Source organism: Lissotriton vulgaris, chromosome 2_1, assembly GCF_964263255.1.
Source record: "Lissotriton vulgaris chromosome 2_1, aLisVul1.2, whole genome shotgun sequence".
Classification (NCBI taxonomy): domain Eukaryota; kingdom Metazoa; phylum Chordata; class Amphibia; order Caudata; family Salamandridae; genus Lissotriton; species Lissotriton vulgaris.
The window spans coordinates 1,237,290,832-1,237,312,477 of NC_141687.1; the positions used below are offsets into that span (position 1 = coordinate 1,237,290,832).

General features: G+C 43.7%; 1 protein-coding gene across 1 annotated transcript in view; it reads left to right on the forward strand.

The window, feature by feature from the left end:
* The window catches only part of LOC147732424 (uncharacterized), a 2,559,122-nt gene that overhangs the window by 1,895,342 nt on the left and 642,134 nt on the right, over positions 1-21,646 (forward strand). The window contains exon 83 of the mRNA XM_086954262.1: positions 15,736-15,863. Within this exon, the coding sequence (XP_086810388.1) occupies positions 15,736-15,863 (128 nt within the window). The remainder of the gene's footprint in view (positions 1-15,735; positions 15,864-21,646) is intronic.

Genomic DNA, 21,646 nt, shown 5'->3' on the forward strand with positions numbered 1-21,646 from the left:
TATAGTTGTTTAAGAATAACAAAGAACACATCTTATTTCGAAACAAAACTGGCTAATAGTTTTTGGAAATGCAAAAACCTTGGACTAATATCTCTAGTATTTAGAGAAAAGAAGTCATATTTTGGACTTAAGTTTAATGTGGAAAGGCGATTTTTTAAATATATTGATTTGCCCAAGGAGTGTATGAACAATTGATGACATTGGTTGTGTTAGTAGTAAGGCTCACTTTACCTAAATCAATGTCAAATACTGCAGAATAGGCTGATACAATAGGGTCAGATAGCCAGAAAAAAACACAGGCTGCATCAGTTGGTTTTGTGGCTTATCATTCTTAGCTATTCCTTAGCCTCTAATAGAATACATTTCTCCTGCCCCAACCAAATTCTTGTCCACAGTGGTCATTGTACGACCTGGGGCCAGGTCTGCACCAGATATTGTAGATGCCCACCTGAAATAGATTTGCATGCAATGAATCTAAAATTAAATCATTTAGAAAGTCAGTGATTGTCTTGAAAATATGGCACAGATTTGGTCTTTTCAGGCCGACTTTTGAGATCCTTGTTTCAGTGTTTTTAAGGTTACAATTTGATAAAGCTCAATTTGACTTTTCACCCTGTTTATGGTTCTCCAATGTGAAGGCTTCATTCAGCTAAACTAATGCCATGTGCAAAGACATCATAATACATCAAACCCATTCTATAAACTTTCAACTAACTCACTAACACAGCTAGGTTGTGCTTTAAGTCCCAATATAGACTCACCTAACTAGGAGTGCACAACTGTGAGCCTTCAGCTAATCTCTCCCAAAGGAGCAATGGTATACATAATGCTCCAAATCATCAATGAAGAAACTGCAAGATCCCAGACCTTCTCCGTGATGGATTTCCAAGTGTGGACACTATTTGCCTCCCACACTCTACCCATCATTTCAGCAGAAACACAACCTTGTGTGTACGTCTGAATTTTGTGTCCACTAACAAGGGATTGCTATGAAGAACTGTCATGAATGACCTTACCCTGTGAGAGTGCTGCTGAAGTTAACTGCACAAGCCCTTTTATAGAGGGCTGCTGAGTCACAGCTATGCTGGGAGACAGTACAAGAGACCAGGAACCTGATCCTTGGATCCAGAGACTGACATTTTTCTGGTATCCTCTGACACCACTGCCTTGAAAAGAAGTTGTAAAAAATGCTTTGAAGCCCACTTGTATTCTAATCATATTCATTAAGCAAATATAAGAAGAATGTGCTACTCCATGCAAAGCGTCAAAGATTGTTCTTCATTCTAGTTGATCATCTATGTTGCCCCCCATTGCATGAACTTTTTATAGGAATTTCTGCAGTAAAACAACAAAAAGAAACCCATCTGACTTAAACAGAAAACTTGAAAGGACTACAGGTGGACAGCATTCTCATGTGTGTAGCCTGGTGTCTTGGATCTGTAATTGGGATTCTGCAGCCATTATTTTACACTGTACCCGACTCTGATGCCAGCAGAGTATATTTACCACTGGTGTGAGATCCAGCATGCTTGTACAGGGATGTGCAATTTTGATTACTTTAGCTAAGAATCGATCAGGCCGTATGGCTAGTTGACTGGATCTGGGGATGTTATGAAAAGTCAAATTTGAATTCTCCTCTGTGGGTGGATTAGTCTTCCGAATGCTACTCCACTACTCCACAACTAAGATAAAATCTCAATGTAAGCTTTCAAAATATATAGGTAACTGTGCAGAAGCTTCATGTTGCTCTATCCATTATGAATCAGACTCGTTTTTATTATTTTAACAACTTGAATAGTTTCCCGGTGCCCCGATGAAGCACCTAGGAATGTTCCTGTTTCTCAAAGGCAGAGGGGCTTGCTGATGCAAGTAATCCTGAAGCAAAACCAAAGGGGATGATGGATGGAGTGTTGAACAATGCAAGCACTCACCCCCAGTCAACTGATCTGGGTTTATTCTATCATCATTCTTTAGCTCACTCCGCCACCCCAGTTCAGACATGGTCATATGCAAATCAGTCTGACCCTGTGCGTCATGGGAACAGTCCAGCCCGAACTGTCAAGCCATGTCGTCCCTGGACTAGAAACAAGCATCCTGGGGCTGGTTTCTGGCTAATCAGCCGTCCACAGCCATGCTAGCTTGAATCCAGTGGCAAAGTGAGCAAGGGACCCACGTCTGGGCATACCCTGCCAACTTAGAGCGAACAAAGCAAAACCAAAGGGGATGATGGACAGAATGTTGAACAATGCAAACACTCACCCTCAGTCACTGATCTGGGTTTAATCCATCATCATTCTTTATCTCACTCCGCCACCCCAGTTCAGACATGGCCATATGCAAATCAGTCTGACCCTGTGCCTCATGAGAACAGTCCAGCTTGAACTGTCAAGCCATGTCTTCCCTGGACTGGAAACAAGCATCCTGGGGCAGGTTTCTGGCTAATCAGCTGTCCTCAGCCATGCTAGCTTGAATCCAGTGGCAAAGTGAGCAAGGGAACCACGTCTGGGCATACCCTGCCAACTTAGGGCGAACAAAGCAAAACCAAAGGGGATGATGGAAGGAGTGTTGAACAATGCAAGCACTCACCCCAGTCAACTGATCTGGGTTTAATCCATCATCATTCTTTAGCTCACTTTGCCACCCCAGTTCAGACATGGCCATTAACAAATCAGTCTGACCCTGTGCCTCATCGGAACAGTCCAGCCCGAACTGCCAAGCCATGTCTCCCCTGGACTGGAAACAAGCATCCTGGGGCAGGTTTCTGGCTAATCAGCCATCCTCAGCCATGCTAGCTTGAATCCAGTGGCAAAGTGAGCAAGGGAACCACGTCTGGGCATGCCCTGCCAACTTACGGCGAACAAAGCAAAACCTAAGGGGATGATGGAAGGAGTGTTGAACAATGCAAGCACTCACACCCAGTCACCTGATCTGGGTTTAATTCATCATCATTCCTTAGCTCACTTTGCCACCCCAGTTCAGACATGGCCATGAACAAATCAGTCTGACCCTGTGCCTCATTGGAACAGTCCAGCCCGGACTGCCAAGCCATGTCTCCCCAGGACCGGAAAAAGGCATCCTGGTACCAGTTTCTGGCTAATCAGCAGTCATCAGCCAGGCTAGCTTGAATCCAGTGGCAAAGTGAGCAAGGGACCTGATGAGAGGTGAAATCCTGAAACCGGTCCAAGGATGCTTGTTTCCAGTCCAGGGAGGACCTGGCTTGACATTTCGGGCTGGAATGTTCCCATGGGGCACATGGTCAAGACTGATTTACATATGGCTGGGTTCAAACTGGATTGGCATGGTGAGCAAAAAAAACGGCGGATTTAGGCCCAGATCTCTGTACTGGGGTGAATGTATGACATTGTTTTGTATTCTCTCAATCAACGTTTGTTTTCGCATTAGTCACCCAGAGTGGGACGGGTATGCTCAGACGTGAGTCCTGTGCTCTCCATGGTATTGGAATCAAGCTATCCAGGATGATGAGGGCTGAAAGCACGAAACTGGTCCTAGGAGGCTTGTTTCCAGTCCAGGGAGGACCTGGCTTGGCATTTCGGACTAGACTGGTCCCAAGGGCCACAGGGCCAAGACTGATTTGCATATGGTTGGGTTCAAACTGGAATGGCATGGTGAGCAAAAAGTTATGGATTTAGGCCCAGATCTCTGTACTGGGGTGAATGTATGACATTGTTCTGCATTCTGTCCATCCACTGTTGTTTTTGCATTTGTCACCCTGAGTGGGACGGGTATGCTCAGACGTGAGTCCCGTGCTCTCCATGCCACTGGAATTAAGCTACCCTGGCTGAAAGCCCTAAACTGGTCCTAGGATGCTTGTTACCAGTCCAGAGAGGACCTGGCTTGGCCTTTCGAGCTGGACTGTTCCCATGGGGCACACGGTCAAGACTGATTTGCATATGGCTGGGTTCAAACTGGAATGGCATGGTGAGCAGGAAAACAATGGATTTAGGCCCAGATCTCTGTACTGGGGTGAATGTATGACATTGTTCTGCATACTGTCCATCAACTGTTGTTTTTGCATTTGTCACCCCGAGTGGGACGGGTATGCTCAGACAGGAGTCCTGTGCTCTCCATGCCACTGGAATTAGGCTATCCTGGCTGATGAGGGCTGAAAGCCCTAAACTGGTTCTAGGATGCTTGTTACCAGTCCAGAGAGGACCTGGCTTGGCCTTTCTGGCTGGACTGTTCCCATGGGGCACAAGGTCAAGACTGATTTGCATGTGGCTGGGTTCAAACTGGAATGGCATGGTGAGCAGGAAAACAATGGATTTAGGCCCAGATCTCTGTACTGGGGTGAATGTATGACATTGTTCTGCATTCTGTCCATCAACTGCTGTTATTACATTTGTCACCCCGAGTGGGACTGGTATGCTTAGAGTTGAGTCCCGTGCTCTCCATGCCACTGGAATCAAGCTATCCTGGCAGATGAGGGCTGAAAGCCCGAAACCGGTCTTAGGATGCTTGTTTCCTGTCCAGGGAGGACCTGGTTTGGCATTTCGGGCTGGACTGTTCCCATGGGGCACAGGGTCAAGACTGATTTGCATATGGCTGGGTTCAAACTGAAATGGCATGGCGAGCACAAAAACAATGGATTTAGGCCCAGATCTCTGTACTGGGGTGAATGTATGACATTGTTCTGCATTCTGTCCATAAAATGTTGTTTTTGCATTTGTCACCCCGAGTGGGAGGGGTATGCTCAGACGTGAGTCCCGTGCTCTCCATGCCACTGGAATCAAGCTATCCTGCTGATGAGGGCTGAAATCCCGAAACCAGTCCTAGGAAGCTTGTTTCCAGTCCAGGGAGGACCTGGCTTGGCATTTTGGGCTGGACTGTTTCCATGGGGCACAGGGTCAAGACTGATTTGCATATGGCTGGGTTCAAACTGGAATGGCATGGTGAACAAAAAAACAATGGATTTAGGCCCAGATCTCTGTACTGGGGTGAATGTATGACATTGTTCTGCATTCTGCCCATCAACTGTTGTTGATGCAAGTAATCCCAGCACCCTGATGTACCTCTGTAAAAATAATTAATGTCCAGAGATGTTCATATTTGATTTGTGTTTTTGGATCATTAGACAAGTAATTTAGCTTGAGTAGACATTAATGAACGGGGCTGACTTCTTCTGGATGTTATTTAAAAAATGGTAGATCTGTTGCAGTGATGACGTAATATTTCAGGAACCATGCCTATATACTTCGTTTTGGTGTCAAAACATAGGTTTTCAGGGTCAAGCAGTCTTATAGAGACAGAAAATAACTCTTCAGAGCAACTCTTCTGCCATTTTCCAAAACAGCAGCTATAATATAGGTGGAAGAGTTATATATACAAATGAAACAAATAATAATGTTTTTTTTAATCCACTTATGTATACACCAACCATAGTTTATTATTTGAATATGGAATAATATATATGTTTATCACTCCTGTTTTAGACACATTTTCATAGGTCACTTTATTTCTTTCAACAATCACTCGTGGTACATTGGCAGAATGTTGAACATTTGAGAAGCGCATATTGACAGGGACATCTTTTAGCACAATTTATTTGCTACTACATGTATATGTAAGCTCGGTGGCTAGAGGATTTAGACATTTCTTAAGTTTTAGCACCCCATCAATATCTTCCTAACCAAATGTACATGGATCTTTCTCAACATATGCATGATCCAAAACATTTACACATCTCCTGATCATATAGAATGCTCTTTTAATGTGTCCATGCACAGAATATTAGGTCGGTGGAAGATCACTTAGCGGAACTGATCTCTTGAACTCACTCTAAGGAAGATTGTCAAATGTGCGGCAGTCAGAGCTCATTTTCCACACATGCACAAGGAATTTTTCTACGTCTCGTGTAACATTCTGCTTCTGTCTCAGCAAATCCTTTTACAAACTTCACAGGTTCAGCAATTAAATATCCCAGCTTTATTCCAATGTTAGTCATAGTTTCATCACCCTAAGAATATGTGCCTTGATAAGAACACTAGTAAACAAAGAGGGGTTCTGTCGGGTTCTGTTGGTTACTTTGTCAGCGCACTTTGTGTCACATATGTATCCCAATTTTTATTTTAACATCAGTTTCTCAAACGGCTAGACAACAAAAAACGGGTGCAATATATACAACGTGGTCAAAACGTATGTACAATGCGTTTTGCCCCAAGTGTAGTGTTAGTGCATTGTTAATTAACACATATTATAAGAAGATGTGTTATGAACTGAATGTGCATTGTCTAAATATGCAACAAAGCCAAAGTCTCTTAAGACAGGAACAGGGAGTTTAGATTACAAGGAAAATGAGCTGGGAGGAGAAAACACATTCCAAGATTATTTTTAAAGCTAAAGAGGCCACTGACATCACAAGTTTTCTCTAGACTGCAAAAACACATGTTAATTCAGCACAAGCATTTCATGTACCATGTGTGTTTTTCACTTGCACCAGAATCTGCATGTCAATTTTAAATGCAGTCTGCCTGAAACACAAAACTAAAGCAATGCCTGACTCCAGATGAAATCTGAGCTACATCACAAGTCCTGATAGCTGAATGTGTCAATGGTTCACATTTGTAAACATTCTAAATACTCATGCACACAAAAACTCGCTATATAAGACTTTCCGATCTAATATCTGTGAGAAGATTTGCAGAGGTTCTTTGCCCCGATCATGGATTTTATCATGTTTACATTTTCTAAAAAGTGCCTTTGGTTATACGCAATGGATCTATATAAATATCAATGTCAAGTCCACGATAAGTTGAGAGATTGGGAGAAGGGTGGGAGGCAACAGGAGTGCGTTGTTGGGGCGGGGGTTAAAAGTCAATCAAATGTGGAGGCGTGGTAGAAGTTAGGGATGAGCTGGAGAGACAGGGAAGCAACATGGAATGTGAAATGGGGGGAGCAGGAATTTGAGGGAGGTAGCAGCCATGGGGGAGAGAGTAAGAAAACATGTGCAATCCCACGGAGTGGTGAAAAAAAAGAAAAGAAAAACATTTTCTCTGAATGCGAGTTGTGGAAGGCTACAAGTCATCCATTCTAGAGGATTGTAAAGAGTCTATGCTCCAGGAGAGAGACAAACACAAGATGAAGAAGGCAGACCAATGAATAAGAAGCAAGAGAACAAGAGTGATAATAAAGCAAACAAATGATGAGCAATATGTGGGTTGCAAGCACACTGTTCACAATAGGTCTTTCGTAAGCAGATACCTCGCACCATCTGGTAGGCAAGACATAAATAGTCAAATTATTACATTGCCTGAATATGACATAGTCTCAGTATTTTCAAATGTATTAATTAATTAAGTTAGCAAGAGTCAATTAATATAGCATTTTAGTCCGCTGCCAAAGGCTATACCTGTTTAGAAACCCTGAATTACATTTTACAGGCCTGAGCATCGGGGTGGGGGCTACAACAAGGAAAAAGGCCTTTAGCAGCAGGAATACCCCAAGGAAAATGGGCTATAATGCTATCTCTTGAGAGCAGAATGTTTTACACTGAAAAGAGAGAAAAGCAAAGACAAACAATGGTATGTGAGAGCAGAAGCCCTATACCAGCCATTTTCAACCCTGAGCTACTCCATTGTCTTTAGAGGTGTTCTCAACATTCTGGTATTCTAATTATGTAGAAACCATACCCTGCTTAATTGATCCAGAACCTGGTCGTTTGAGAAGTTGGGTTAGATATTAAAATTATTAACCCCTCAGATTTTACAACTCAGATAAGGTGTGTGAGTAGCCAAGGCGGACATTAAAAACATGCCAAAGTTTGTAATGGTAGTGTGGCTTGCTGGAACTTAGCTGGAGAGGTGCAAAACTGATATTAGACATTTTCTTACTTAGCAGGAAATATTGCACACATAGAAGGTGGCTTAGAGCCAGTTGTGGCAAAAAAGGCAACACATTTGGGGTAGGGTACATCTTGAAGCATGCTAACAATGCTTTTCACAACATCCAGTGATTTCATCACTGAATGACTAGAATTAAGCCATGACTTGGTTAGGATGCCAGGTCCAAGGATGATATAATTTGCTGTGATATCTACTTATCCCTAATGAAGTTCAATGCTGTCAGGAAGCATGGTTTGTAATATTACTAACTTGGTGGACATATTTTCTCATGTCCAATTAGTTAAAATGGTTGATTCCTTTGCTATAAATTTGATATGCCTGCAGAGAACCTCTGTTGTGGTATTTAGCCCCCAAGGCATTGCAATGAACACAAAAGCCATGCCTGAGGTAGCTCCTGACAGAATAATTATTTGCCAGGCCTTTCAGGCAGTTGAATGGAAGAGAGGTTGAGGATTCACCCGCCCAGCCAACTCACATAATATTACATGGAATTAATAACATAATTAAACTATACAATATATTAATTAAAAAAATATGGTAAAATACGGTAACTTTTTTGGTAGTTGTAGTCAAGGATTGAAAGTGATCACTTACCTCTGGCAACTTATTTATGGTTTGATAAAGGGCGCATGCGGATGAGGCCTGTTCTGTGAGAGAAGGAGATACTGAATATTCAGAAAAGAATAGCATGGCACCCCATTCTATAAATAATTGCCTTAAAGTTATAGTCTCAAATTTAGTACGTTTCAAAGTAGACTGGAGAGGTAACATACCTAAATTGTTATTTAAAAAATGGTTGAAAATATGTTTGGAGGCTATTAATATTCTGGTGCAATAACATCGGGAAAAGAAAATCCAAGGGAGAGCAAGTAGAGGACTTGATATCGAGTGTAGAAATTCAGGATATAATGCCTAATAAAATAATCCACAAAAGCTTTTGACAAAGGCCATTAGAGCAGTCTCTAAATCCCTGTGAAAATAGCCAGACTAGCTTTACTTAGCATTCAGAATGCACATAGGTGATATATTTAGCCGGACGTGTCTTTAGTAGGTAAAAAAGCACTTACATAGGAGGCAGTGAGCCAGAGACACAATAAAAACTTATTTTGGAAGAATTAGGCTCAGTGTTTTTGTAAGGCTTTCAAAGTGCTGCTTTAATTAAGAACATATTGTGCTAACAAAAACACAACCTTTCGGTTTGCCATACACAATAATTATGCCCTCACAAAAAAAGTACACTAAATAACTCTCCCCTCTGCTTCCCAAAACAATTACCACCCCCTAAACCTATCTCCATTTTCATATAAACATTTCCCATTCATAAATTCTATTTTTCTCATATTGTGTCAAAGACCATAGACCCTTATGCTTATGCCTCTGGCATATCAGGCCTGCCTGCTCCCAGACCAAGACTGCCTTACAGTTCCTTTCTTCTTCATTCTCCCCCTACGGGTTCCGCACTGCTCGTCCTCCTGTTACCCCCAAACTCTTCCCTAGAGCTCTCACACTACCAACCAGACAAATCCCACCGCTTGAAGTTCTTTTAAGCCACCCTTCGCTTTACAAGTCTATATCTTCCACCAATCCAATAACACCTCCGTCACCACCTCTAAATATAATCTGTTTCCCAATAAGTAGAGGTACACCCCGTCATACCTGAACCACACCGGGTAGTGATATACGATGTATGGGTGCCTTATCACACCCGTGCAATGTGCTGTGCAAAGACACAAAACCTCCCTGTTTACCTTTTTTCTTGTTCTGTTTATTGCAACTGGTTTACTTGCCCTCTCTAAACTCTCCTGGACAACAACTGTGTCCAAAATATAGCCGCCTTACCCCATCTGTCACCTATCTCCCTCAAATCCCTCTTCATAACTTTTATCATTTCCAAACCAATTCCCTGCATCAAATGATTCTCTACCAGGCGTATCAAAACAGCGTCTGGCCGAAGGCATTTATCACTTAGTTGCAATAACGTCAGCATCAACTGCCCCCAGCGCGTCCCCTTGGCCATACCTCCACACTGTCTCCTTATTAAAATCCAACTAAATTGTTACCCGTAGCTTAGCCTCTTCAATTGTACAATTGCTCACTTCACAATGGCGTGGGCACAAATCCAGACCTCCTATTTCTGCATGCTGTTATCATACCTGGTGAGGAAATCAATCTAGTCAATGCTCATCCTGTTCCCAGCCTTCTTGGCTGTATGTTAACTCCACACATGATCACTCCTCCATTGTCCCAACCTTTCTAACTCCAGCTCTTTTGGGCCTATCCCAAACTCTTCTGTGGCAGTGCTTATCCTGAAAGAGTGTGTCCTAAGCTATTTCCTTTCCCAACACCTGAGTAAAGGCATATTCTAGACACCACCATCTTCCTGCCTCTCAGTTACCTTCCTGCTGTCTGCATGTAAAAACAAGTGATCTCTGCCCTTCTATCTTTATGTGAGCCATAGTCTCATTGACCTCACTGAGCATGTAGCCTTCTCCCCTGAAGCCTTCAGCTTCACAACGAAGCCCACTGCCCGTTTATACATTTTGCTCTTTCTCACTCTGCATTTCTCCTTTTTCCATCAGCATCCTTGTTAACATTGCCCTGAATAATCAGAAGCCAGGGGCTGATGCATACACAACTCTTGCCTGCGTCACAGTGCTCTACAGAATAGCCACTGATATCGGCCTCTACAAGTTGCTCCTCTTACACCTTTTTTCTATTCCATCCTTCCAAATACTCCATACCAGTTTCCCTTTTACCTGCTCATATCTCCAATAACATTTTCATGGAAGGGAAACTGACCAATTTTCTAGTTATTGTCACCTAGGACATGCCCCTGTCATTCTGACTCACCACACACCATGTCATCTTTTCTCTGCCTTAAACCCCTCTCCAATGTTGTCTCTTTTCCAGCCCCCCAACTACAAAACTCCTTCCATGCTTGCTGAAGCGATTTGTGTGTCAAAGCTGCCAGTGACTTCTCCATCAGTTGTCAAGCCCCTACTCTCTCATGTCTCCCGTCTCTGGTGCTATTGTCGGCTTCCAGAACCAAACCACTGAATCTCACCCACTGTGAACAAGACAGTCCCCCACCCACCTGGTAGTCTAGTCCGGGAATATGCCAGGTCTGAAAGGAAATATTCCTTCGCAAATACCACAAGACATGTTCTCTCAGCAAACAAAGCATATGCTGAATATGTGTGGACTGTTTGTTGACGACACCAACAAAATTAGCAGTGAGTCGGAAAGGTTAATAGAATTATGTATCCTACAAAAACATTCTTGTTGGTAGTTATTTGTTACACTACTATTTGCACTGTTTTTATTGAGTTGGGAGTGAAAGGGTGCATATTAAAAGTTGTTTTCCCCTATCACTACCTAATTTTCGAGCTTTTTCTCTCTTTCTTTTATCACTTCAACACCTTTTCTTTTTGAGCACTGCTATTCAGTTCCTCATTAGGCACACCCTATTTACATCAGAGTTAGTGTGTTTGGTACACCCTTGACCTGGTTATAAAATCTGCCGGTCCTTTGTGGTCAACCACTTCTTGAAAGGAATAAGAGATCCCAGATGATGAAGGGCGGTCTCGATGGCGGACTGATGGGAACTCGCTTACACTGATAGCTTCTCCCTTTTCAAATTTTTTGTTGGATACATAATTCTATTAACCTTTCCGACTCACTGCTAATTTTTGTTGGTGCCATTATTATTCAGGGGGTTTAGCAGTTAGGGTCTTAAAAAACTCCCCTGGGACCTCCTTCAGTGTTCTAATGACTGTTTGTTGACCACATGCACTACCGACTGGTTGTCCACCATGAATATCACCTTTCTATCCCACAGATCCTCTCCTGGCAGCCTCTCATTCAGAGCCAATGGAAGAAATTCACAAAATGTGATGCTGTACTTCCTTTGTTCCAAGGATCCAGACATGCTACATCGTGCTACCTTTATGAGATAATCCAAATCCCCCAGCGTTTTAAAATATTTCCACTGTCCAGGTCACTAGGTCCTCATGCTGCCACACTGTCCCTCCATTGTTGTTCACCAAAACTGTACGCCAAACCTATAGGTTTCTCTTTATTCTGATAGTCATTAATTTCCTGAGGTAGGGCTCAGTTGTTCACCTCATCAAAAATGCCAGCTGCCTGAAAATGCTCTCCATGGGGCCACCACTCTGCAGGGAAATTTAAAATGCCCAAGCAATTGCTGAGGAAACCTCAGCTCACATTTTTTCATGTCATTGGCCCATGCCAATAGCTCTCATAGTCGCATATTATCCACCAGCAAATGTGACACCATCTAGCCTAGCTCTATCTCCATAAATATCCTACCTTGGTCTTTTTGTCTGCAGAGGACTCCTACATTAACATACATGTCACTTCCTGAAAAATTGTCATCAGTCTTGTACATTCAAAAAGACATTGAGGTAGTGCAGCAGTTGCTCAGACCTCACCACATATGTTCTTGTCCATTTTACAAACGTGCTAAACTTCCAGAAAGCTGCACATGCAACCACACTGCCCATGAGCATGGCTTTGTCTACGTATATGTGCCCTTCAAATTCTTTTTATAGCAACTGAAAGTCCTGTGGGCGTGGCAGCAGGAGTCTGATAGCAGACTTTATATCTACTTTCCCCATCCCCCCATCTTGGCTGATGTAGTAAACAGAGCACTCGTCTTGGTTTCGATAGTAATTTAATGAGGACCCTTCTAGCCACAAAATCTGATACATCATCTGGAATCTACCCTAAGTTTTCTTTGGCTCAATGGCAATCAGTGATAGGACCAAGTCATTTGTTGGTGGGTCACAAACAGATGGAGGTATCATCCTCACTCACATCCTTCATCCTGATAACTCCTGGTTCGATTAGCCACATATAATCTGCTCTTTCACCTTGTGCAATTCCACATTTTCTGCCCATCCCTCACTCCTTGGGCCTTCATACAAAATATAGCTGTAAATTCTGCCTCTAAGTAGTCTACGCCTCCTTATCTGCAACTGCTTTTCTATATTGTTCATGTCAATTGGAGCAACTACCCTTTCATTCTGTCATTTTCCAACTCCTCTGCCACCTTGTTTTGCCCCTTGGCCACTGTTACAGTGTAGGTTTGGGTGCTTCCCATACTCCTCTGGCAGTTGTGCCAAAATGTGCAAGGATATCAATAACACGCTCCTTTGCTGAAGTTCCAGTAGCTTCCTACAGGGCTTGCCACCCTCACTTTCACCCCCCTCCTCCAGGGTGGGATGCCCTGGAAAGTGATCTATCAGAAAAATTCGTCTTCTAGCCATGTGCAGCGTAAGCAGTGGCCGTGCTCGTGTCAAGAATTGCAGCCATAGTTCATTGTCTGACTGACCCCATGTCTTGCCAGGGCTCAAGTTCTGCAGTGAGTGATATTCCTCGTCGTACCTTAGCTGAGCTACAGAAACTGATACCGGCTGTACACACCTAGGGCCAGATGTAGGTAAGTTCCAATTACCGATTCTAAAATACTGAATTTTACCGATTCGGTATTTCAGAATCGGTAAATGGTATGTAGGTAAGTGATCTGTAAAGTTTACCGAATCGGTAATATTCGGTAATTACCGATTCGGTAAATACTGAATCGGTAATTCCCTTTCATTCCTATGGGCCTGATCGATTCGGTAATGGGGGAACACATTCAAGGGAGGAAAGGTGTCAGTAGGTGAGAGAAAAATAACATTTAATTATAAGTTAAGTATCATAAATATGAATGAACAGTATGAACTAAGTTAGAAATATGCATAGCTGCCAAGGTTTCAGATTGCTATGTGTGACATTTTCATAATTTCATTCTATGTAATTGTGAGTGACATTTAAACAACTATGAGTGACACTTTCTCACAAGCAAAATCAAGCAATGAAGACGAGGGAAACATACAATTATCAAAAATGACACCCATTTGAGCAACGACAAACTCCTAAAACTTTCTTAAAATATATCTGCAAAGCACCAGAAATTTAAAGGCACAACCTAGTGCCCTTGTAACCTGTTCGGTCAGCGGTCAAAGACTCTCCACATCAGGCAAGCCTCAGGAGAGTGAGACTGAGGCACACATAAGTTACAGTCAGCCAGGCTCACTGTGGCTCTCAAGCCTGTTAATACTGGACGAACGCTCAATCAACAGGGTAGTCACTAAGACAGGTGGTAAGTAAATTCAGTTGTATGGCTTTGGCCATTGCAGAAGAACACTCACCTTGTCAGCTGTACATATATTATTATATCCAGGGCCAGCTTGTTTGTTTGCTGGACCCCCAATGACCACCTTTGCTGCGGATTCCCCTACTACCACCCCTTTAACAGTCCCCTCAATTCTCCATAACCACATTAGCTCGGATGCATTTAACTAGGTTTATAGCGCCACTCATACCAGTATAGGGTGTTAGAGCACTTTACATCACACACATACACTCATTCAAAATGTGTAATTCAGTGTATGGGAATGTTACTTAAGGCAGAGAACTACAAGGTGTAGTTAGTGACAGGTCATCCATACTGATAGACAGTATAGTTTAGGAGTACTTGGTCTGGAGAAGCAACAAACTCAGAATTCAACATCTTATTCCGTGGTTGGGGGTTCTCTTTAATAATAACTTTTTATTTTTTTATCCAAATGACCCCTTTTTGCAACATTATAATAATGAAAGACTGAAGGTGGGGGGGATATAGCGCCCTAATCTGTACCTTCCAGTTTGCTTCCAGCTTTTTTATGACAGTTATTACAGCGGAGGAGGTCCATGCGGTAAGTCGTGAGGGGGTGACACCATGAGTTACCCGCACCGGGTGACACCAACCCTAGTGACCCCACTGCCCCTGGGTAGCCTGCCATGCACCACATCATAGCTCTTTCCTCGCATGCACTGCTGTTCTTCCTCAGCCATCTCTGTGAGCTTCCATCCAGCCGCCCTGTGCTGGCCACCTTGATCCTGCTTGCCAGGGGCATTCGCACCTGAACGTCTGCTGCACACTAACGGAATCTGTGACTTCCACCGTGAACCATTCCCTTCTAAGCCATCACGCCCCACAAGATAGTCCCCCAGCTTCTTCTTTAAATCCCTGTGAAGCTTCACTGTCCAGGCCCCTTTGACCTCCCAACCTCCTGTCTCTTTGTTGTCTTGGGGCATTCCCACATGCTCTTTCTTTTGCCTGTGTAGGCAGGCCAGCTTCTGTGAAACCTGTCCCTGTGCAATTTCAGTTGCCCTTCTAGCCACCCCTTATGCAAGCACTGACTGCATGTGGCCCTGCTCTACTCTCTAGGGCCCTTTGACTCAGTGCCCACTCTAGGCCCTACCTGTCATCTGCTACTCTTCCTGGCACCACTGGGTTCCTTAAGGGACTGCCCCCTCTATCTAAGAGATGAGCAGGCTGCCATCAACACCTGCGTCTTTGTGTCCTTATGCAGTGCTGGCCCTGTGCTGTCCTTTGGTCTCTGTTGCTGACTTTGCCTGCTGCTTCCATTTCACTCCCACTGGATTCTGCTCTGGGGCCCACACTCTCCCTCACTCTCCAATGGTTCGATGTGCATGCATTTACGATATATACATTTACTAAAATTCAAATAAACTTGACTGCGCCAAATGAATGTTTGTACTTTGTAAAATATATGTATTTTCTGTGTGGGGTTTTATGTCAGATGTCTTCTATCCGCTCTTACTTCTGTGTACCGCTATTGATGCACATCAGGACACATTCAAGGCCTTTCTCTGATCTGCTGTCTATGAAAATATTGAATTAAGAAATTTACTACGATTGTTTAAAACATTGTACTTGCACTTGCATGAACATATTTGTTTTAGGAGTCAAGGTTGCTATTGCAAATTAAGTATTTATTATATTTCTGGGTCTGCACTTCTGCAGGTGGAAGAACGATGTGGCAGTGGTGAGGTACGCCTAGCGTCTACTCGGAAGTGCACCTCACCAAAGGACTATGATTGCAACTCCTTTTGTGGCCCATTTGGTGGAGAGCTCAGTCCTGATCTAGGAATGTAAGCAGAGCTTGAATAGCACTTTGTTTTTTTCTGCCCCCTCTTGTGACTTCATAGCCCCCTGTGACTGTATCCCACATGTATGACTCCAACTCCCTGTGTAGCTCCAAGTCCCTGTGCGGCTTAATCTCTAATCTTCCAGTGTGACTCCATCCTCCTGTTGGACTCCAACTCCAAATATATGTCTGCCTCTTGGAGGAATTTCATCTTGTAGGAGCCATCTCCCTCTGTGAGGATGCATATTCCTTTGGCACTCTATCTCTCAGATTGACCTCATCTCCTTGTGTGAATTCCTCCCTCGTATGGCTCCATCACTCTGTTTCACTCTACCTTAATGTGTCGATCCGTATGCATATGTGACTTTGCCTCTTTGTGGGATGCTTCTGTCATCCATTGTGACTCCATGCTCAATGTAACTCCTTCCTTCACGTGACTTGCTCTCTCTTCGTGCCTGCTTATACTTTTTTTAATCTACTTCTATGTGTAGCTCCATCTTCCTGTATGATTCTTCAAGTCAATTTGTAACCCTTATCCAATGTCTTTCTGTACCTTCATGTGTGACTCCAACTCCCTGTGTGAATGTGTCACCCTGAGTGGCTGCATTACCTTGTTTGACTCTTACTCCACGTGTAATTATCCTGTGTAAGGCAAGGTTATTGTAGGACGGTGGAATATGACTGCATGGTTGCCCCCACTTTTTCCTGGTGTTTTGCTGGTTTTCGACTTAGTTTGGCTGGGATACTGCTATTCAGGACCCCAGCCTATCTGCTTTCTCTTCTAAATGGATGCCATGTACAATAGGTACACTCCAGATTGGATCTTGTGGTACCCTTATAAGTCACTAGTATATGGTATTCTATATACCCAGGGCATAGGTACCCCAGAGGACACCCAGGAACTGTAGCATGTATTATGCCACCCATGAGAGACCATGCAAAATGACACAACAGGTCTGCCTCAGCAGCCTGTGTAAGGTGGTGTATGCACTCTTTACTAAGATATAGGTTCCCTATATCTACCTAATCACTACACATATAAACCTATCAGTCACCCCTATAACAGGCCTTACCAATCCTGAAGGCAGGGTGCTGGGTTTTGTGTGAGAGGGTGCCCATGCATGAGCAGAGCCCCTCTGCAGCCTTTGGAATCCATCCTTCGGGGTTACTGATGCAGCTTAGACCATATACTCCTGTGCATTATAACCTCGCAGTAAATGCTAACTTTTAAATGGCTGCACAGAACAATGTCGTGTTTGGTGTCAAACACCTTGGAATCATACCTCTACACCAGTAACTGGTGTGGGAGGTATGATTCCTCCATGGTAGAACTACTAATTTGAGGCACCGGGCTACCCAGTATCAGCTTTTTTCTCGACCGTGGCATCACAAAATGGATGCTGCAGCCACAGACACGAGTCTGCCCTCCTGCTGCTGGACGAAACTCCGGCAGGGGAAGGCTTGACAATAGGTTTCCTGTCACAGGGAGGTGTGACCATCTCCCAGACAGGCTTTAGTGTATTGTGGCTGGGTAGGTGCACTCCAAGAGGGCTTTGATGTCTACACTTGGGGCACATTTGGTGTCCCTGTGCATAGTCCAGCTCAACCCGGTTGCAGGGGCTACCAGCCCCTGATCTGGCATGAAACTGGACAAAGGATATGGTTGTAGGCACCCTTCTATCCTGACCCTCCCATAGGTTTGTCCACAGAGTTTGTCCCACTCCTTCCTTGGGTATAAAGTAGGAACCCCTGACTACAGGACTTTGGGTTTACCTGGACGAAACTCGGCTACAGAATGCCAGAACTTCAACTATCTACACTTCATTGGATGACCGAAGAATCTCCCTTGGAGCAAAGGGGTTACTCCCCTGCAAGGCAGGCACCAAATACGCATCTGTCCTGTTTGCAACTACGCAGCTCCTGAAGGACTCCGAAGACTTTGCAACACAGGTGGTGGGTTTCCAAGCTTCCCCGAGGCCGATCCGTGCTCTCAGCAAACCTGAGATCCAAAGCCCTCGTGGGGACCGTGCAACCTGAGCCCCAGGACACCGTGACCATATGCAGCAGCATATGCTTCTTGGCAATCCCTGAGGCTGTGCTCTGGGCTACTTCTAGTCCAGACCCCGAGCAGTATTCCACTGAAGATTACTGCCCTACACTCCACGTGTTACCCGTGGGCTGGTATTTAGAGATTCCTCTCAAGATCCCTTGGCGATCCCTTGTCCGTTAACTTGTGGGCCCCTGAGAAGGGTACGGTAACTTTGAAAGGGCTTAACTGTTTGCTCCAGATGTGCCCTGACTCTCCATTGCTTGGAGAGTCCCCTGTACCTTGCTGGTCTATCCCGAAATCTTTTTACTCTCACTGCGTGGGCTGCTGTTGCCAAGGCTTGTTGGTCTCCAATCCAGACATCGACCGCCAGCACTCGACATCCTTTGTGGGACAGCTCGCATGCAGACCCTGGTCATCATCAACATCTCCTGGTCCCCGTAGCAGCGGAGTCAAGCTTCACCTCAGCGCACCTGAAACACCCAACATCGGTGGGCATTGGCCTATTGTGCCCCTGGTCACCCTGAAGTGACCCAGACTCTGTCCCCTCTGCTTTCAGGTTCTTCACATTGTCGATCCAGGCTTGGATCACACCGGACACTTTTCCTTTCCTTTCCCCAGCAGCAGCACTTTGCAGCAACTCGCCTATGAAAACAGCAACGATTCACAACACCATTTGGCACCTATGCTCCCAACTTCCCTGGGTGAGGTAACAGGAGTACTCCAGTGCTCACGTGGGGGCTAGCCTTAGAACCTTTTAATTCTAAAAGGGTTTGCTCCAAGTCCTCTCCGAAGTGTCCTTAATCTGTGAAATTCCAACCGTGACATTCCCATGGGATTGTAAGGAGCTCGCAGCTGTGTTCTCACACTGTACACGTCCACCGTGGGTCCCCTGTGTCACTACCTTGGGTCGTTCCTTGGGGTCCCGGCGATTCTACATGATCTAGGCACTGTATCTAGTCAAGTCGTGGTTCTTATACCACTTTCTTAATATATGGTTTGGTCTCCCCCTGGGGCTCATTGTATATTGTGCTATTTACTTAAGTTCTATTGTGTTTGATACTGTGTATCTTGTTCTCTAATCTTATAAAGAGGTTAGTAGAGAGTGTTTAGTAATAAATACATATATTTTAAATATACCTTGTGTGGTTCTCCTTTCATTTGGTAATTCAAGAGGTTATAATCTGGTAAACCAAGCTGCTTTACACTCCTTCAAGACTTAGGCTGAAGGCTGCTCTCCATAGCTACCACTAGGATAGCTTTCAATAAAGGTTGTCTTAAACCTATCCTCAATAAGGGTTGTTCTGACTGGTGCAAGGTGCCCACTATAATTACTGGACAGCATATACCAGGCCAACTTCTCACAGTTATCACAGTGGCAACAGACTCCTCTTAAAGATATAAAACTCATGTTCTCTCGTAATGATCATTCAAGCCACTAAATCCACCACAGAAAATGAACTTCAACTAACCCTTTTTTATTCCCTGGATAGATGAGCCTTAACTCAGTGGTAATCTGCAGGCCAACTCAAGGTATAGCGCAACACGCTAATTGCAGGTGCAACAAATTATGACTGTGCAGCCAGAGCAATGTGAAAATATGAAATTTTTCCTGAAATCTATTTAATATGTTGAATGCATTTACTGCATGAACAGAAATCACACTGGTCGAAGCATACAAAACAGAATTCAGTACATGATATTAGGTGGAAATAGCACTGGAAGTGTTTAATGCACAGTAAGAATCACATTCAGGAGCAGAACGCAGTATTCACACAGAGCATATGACCAGTGAATAATTGAGTGGAGGTTCATCAACAGAGGCATCAAGGGACTACCCTGCCACCTACCACATAAAATCCACACCAATACAGACATCAGCTGTTCTTTGACTGAACAGTCTGCATGAAAAACAGATGTTTCTGTTTTCATGAGCACTGTTAGGACTTATTTCTACCCTGTCCGGCTCTTCAGGCACTGCATCAAATGATATATGGAGGAAGGTGGCTGAATCGCATTCCATCGTAATCAATCCTGCCTCTGTAGGTGGATTGTCTAGATTGTGCTTGTGTGATGGCATACTTCAAATATGCCCCTCCACGCAGGCATAATCCATATTGTTTAGCAAGTAAGCTGCACATGTCTATAACAGGGAGCTTATCTGCTAAAATTGGATTGTTAGAATGCTAATCATAGTATCCCAGTGCCCAATGAGAATCCACCCAGAGTGGCAGGGTCTTAATCCCAGTCCCTGCCACAGCTTCTGATACATCTGCCCTATCAGAAGCTGCGACAGGGCTTGCTGCGTTGTGTATCTTCTCAATTGTAGATCAGGAATCCTGTCTCACTGCTGAACGGAAGAGTTATCAGCAGAGAAAGCAAAGTATGTAAAATAATAAAAATCACTGTTGCTCTGTCTTTTTGTGTTTGAGAGAGGGAGTCAGACTGAGAATGTAGGTGTGTGAGTGAGAGTGAATATATTATATATATATATATATATATATATATATATATATATATATATATATATATATATATATATATATATATATATGTATTTCTTTATTCTGATGCACTGCGATCATAAAAGATACAGTACATCATATAATAAATAAGCAAACAATTCATACTAATACAGTAACATTTTAAAACAATACGAATAGATAGAAACTGGCAGCTCAAAAAGCAATACATTCTGGATAATCTAGATTTATAGGCGGCCCACAAGAAACTTAACACTGCACCGAGTGTGAGAGGGTTGGGCAACAACTGTAAATGCAAGAGGGCCACTTTAGCATGCCTAAACTCCAAGGGCCTTATTTATGAAGGCCTTGCGCCACCGATGCGTCACTTTTTCCCATGTTAAAAGTGACGCATCGGTGGCGCAAGACCTTCATAAATGAGGCCCCAAGCTTTTTAACAAGTGCCGGAGGATACGTTTTCTGGGGAATTAAAAATATTTACACAATAGAAAAAAATGTAACGTGTCCTGAGGAGATCGAAGATTGCAGCCACAGAGACCTTGTTGATCTGGTGAGGGAAAGAAACCAGCTGGGGATGCTAGAAGATGATGGAACAGGTTAAATCTAAAACGGGTGATAAAAAATCTGTTGGGAGAACTAGGTAAGGCCAAAAAGTATGGTTCAATGCCCGGGACCGATTTTAACATTGCATATGCCCTAACTGAGGGTTTGCTGCGCTCAAAATCTCAAGATTTTCACGGTTCACTATTAAAAATGTGTGGTGTAGGTCTTTTATAGTTTTAACGTCCACCTTACTTAAAGTGTCATGTGCAAAAAAGATATCTGACCTGCCTATAGCCTGAAAAGACTCCTTTACGTAATGTATCCAAGGTATTTTGTTACCATGCTCCAATTTCAAACAGTCCGATACAATCATGCGATTTAAATTTTTATGATCCGATGTCCAAATCTTTATCCAACACACTAAGAGTTTAATTGCCACTTGGTTCGCCAAGAAACCAAACTCTTCATGTACGGACCAAACTGGCGTACCTTGGTGGACTCGTAGGATTCGGCTCAGAAATTTATTTTCTGCCACCTGTAACCTGTGTGGGGGCACATACCCCCATATTTCACTACCATATACTACTCTTGAGATACCTTTGGACTTATACAGTTTTAAAATTACCTCCAGGGCCCATGTACCCAATCTACTCACAAAACTAGGGATGGCACCCAGGGATTTATTCTGCTTTCCTTCTAAGAAGGCTTCCCACT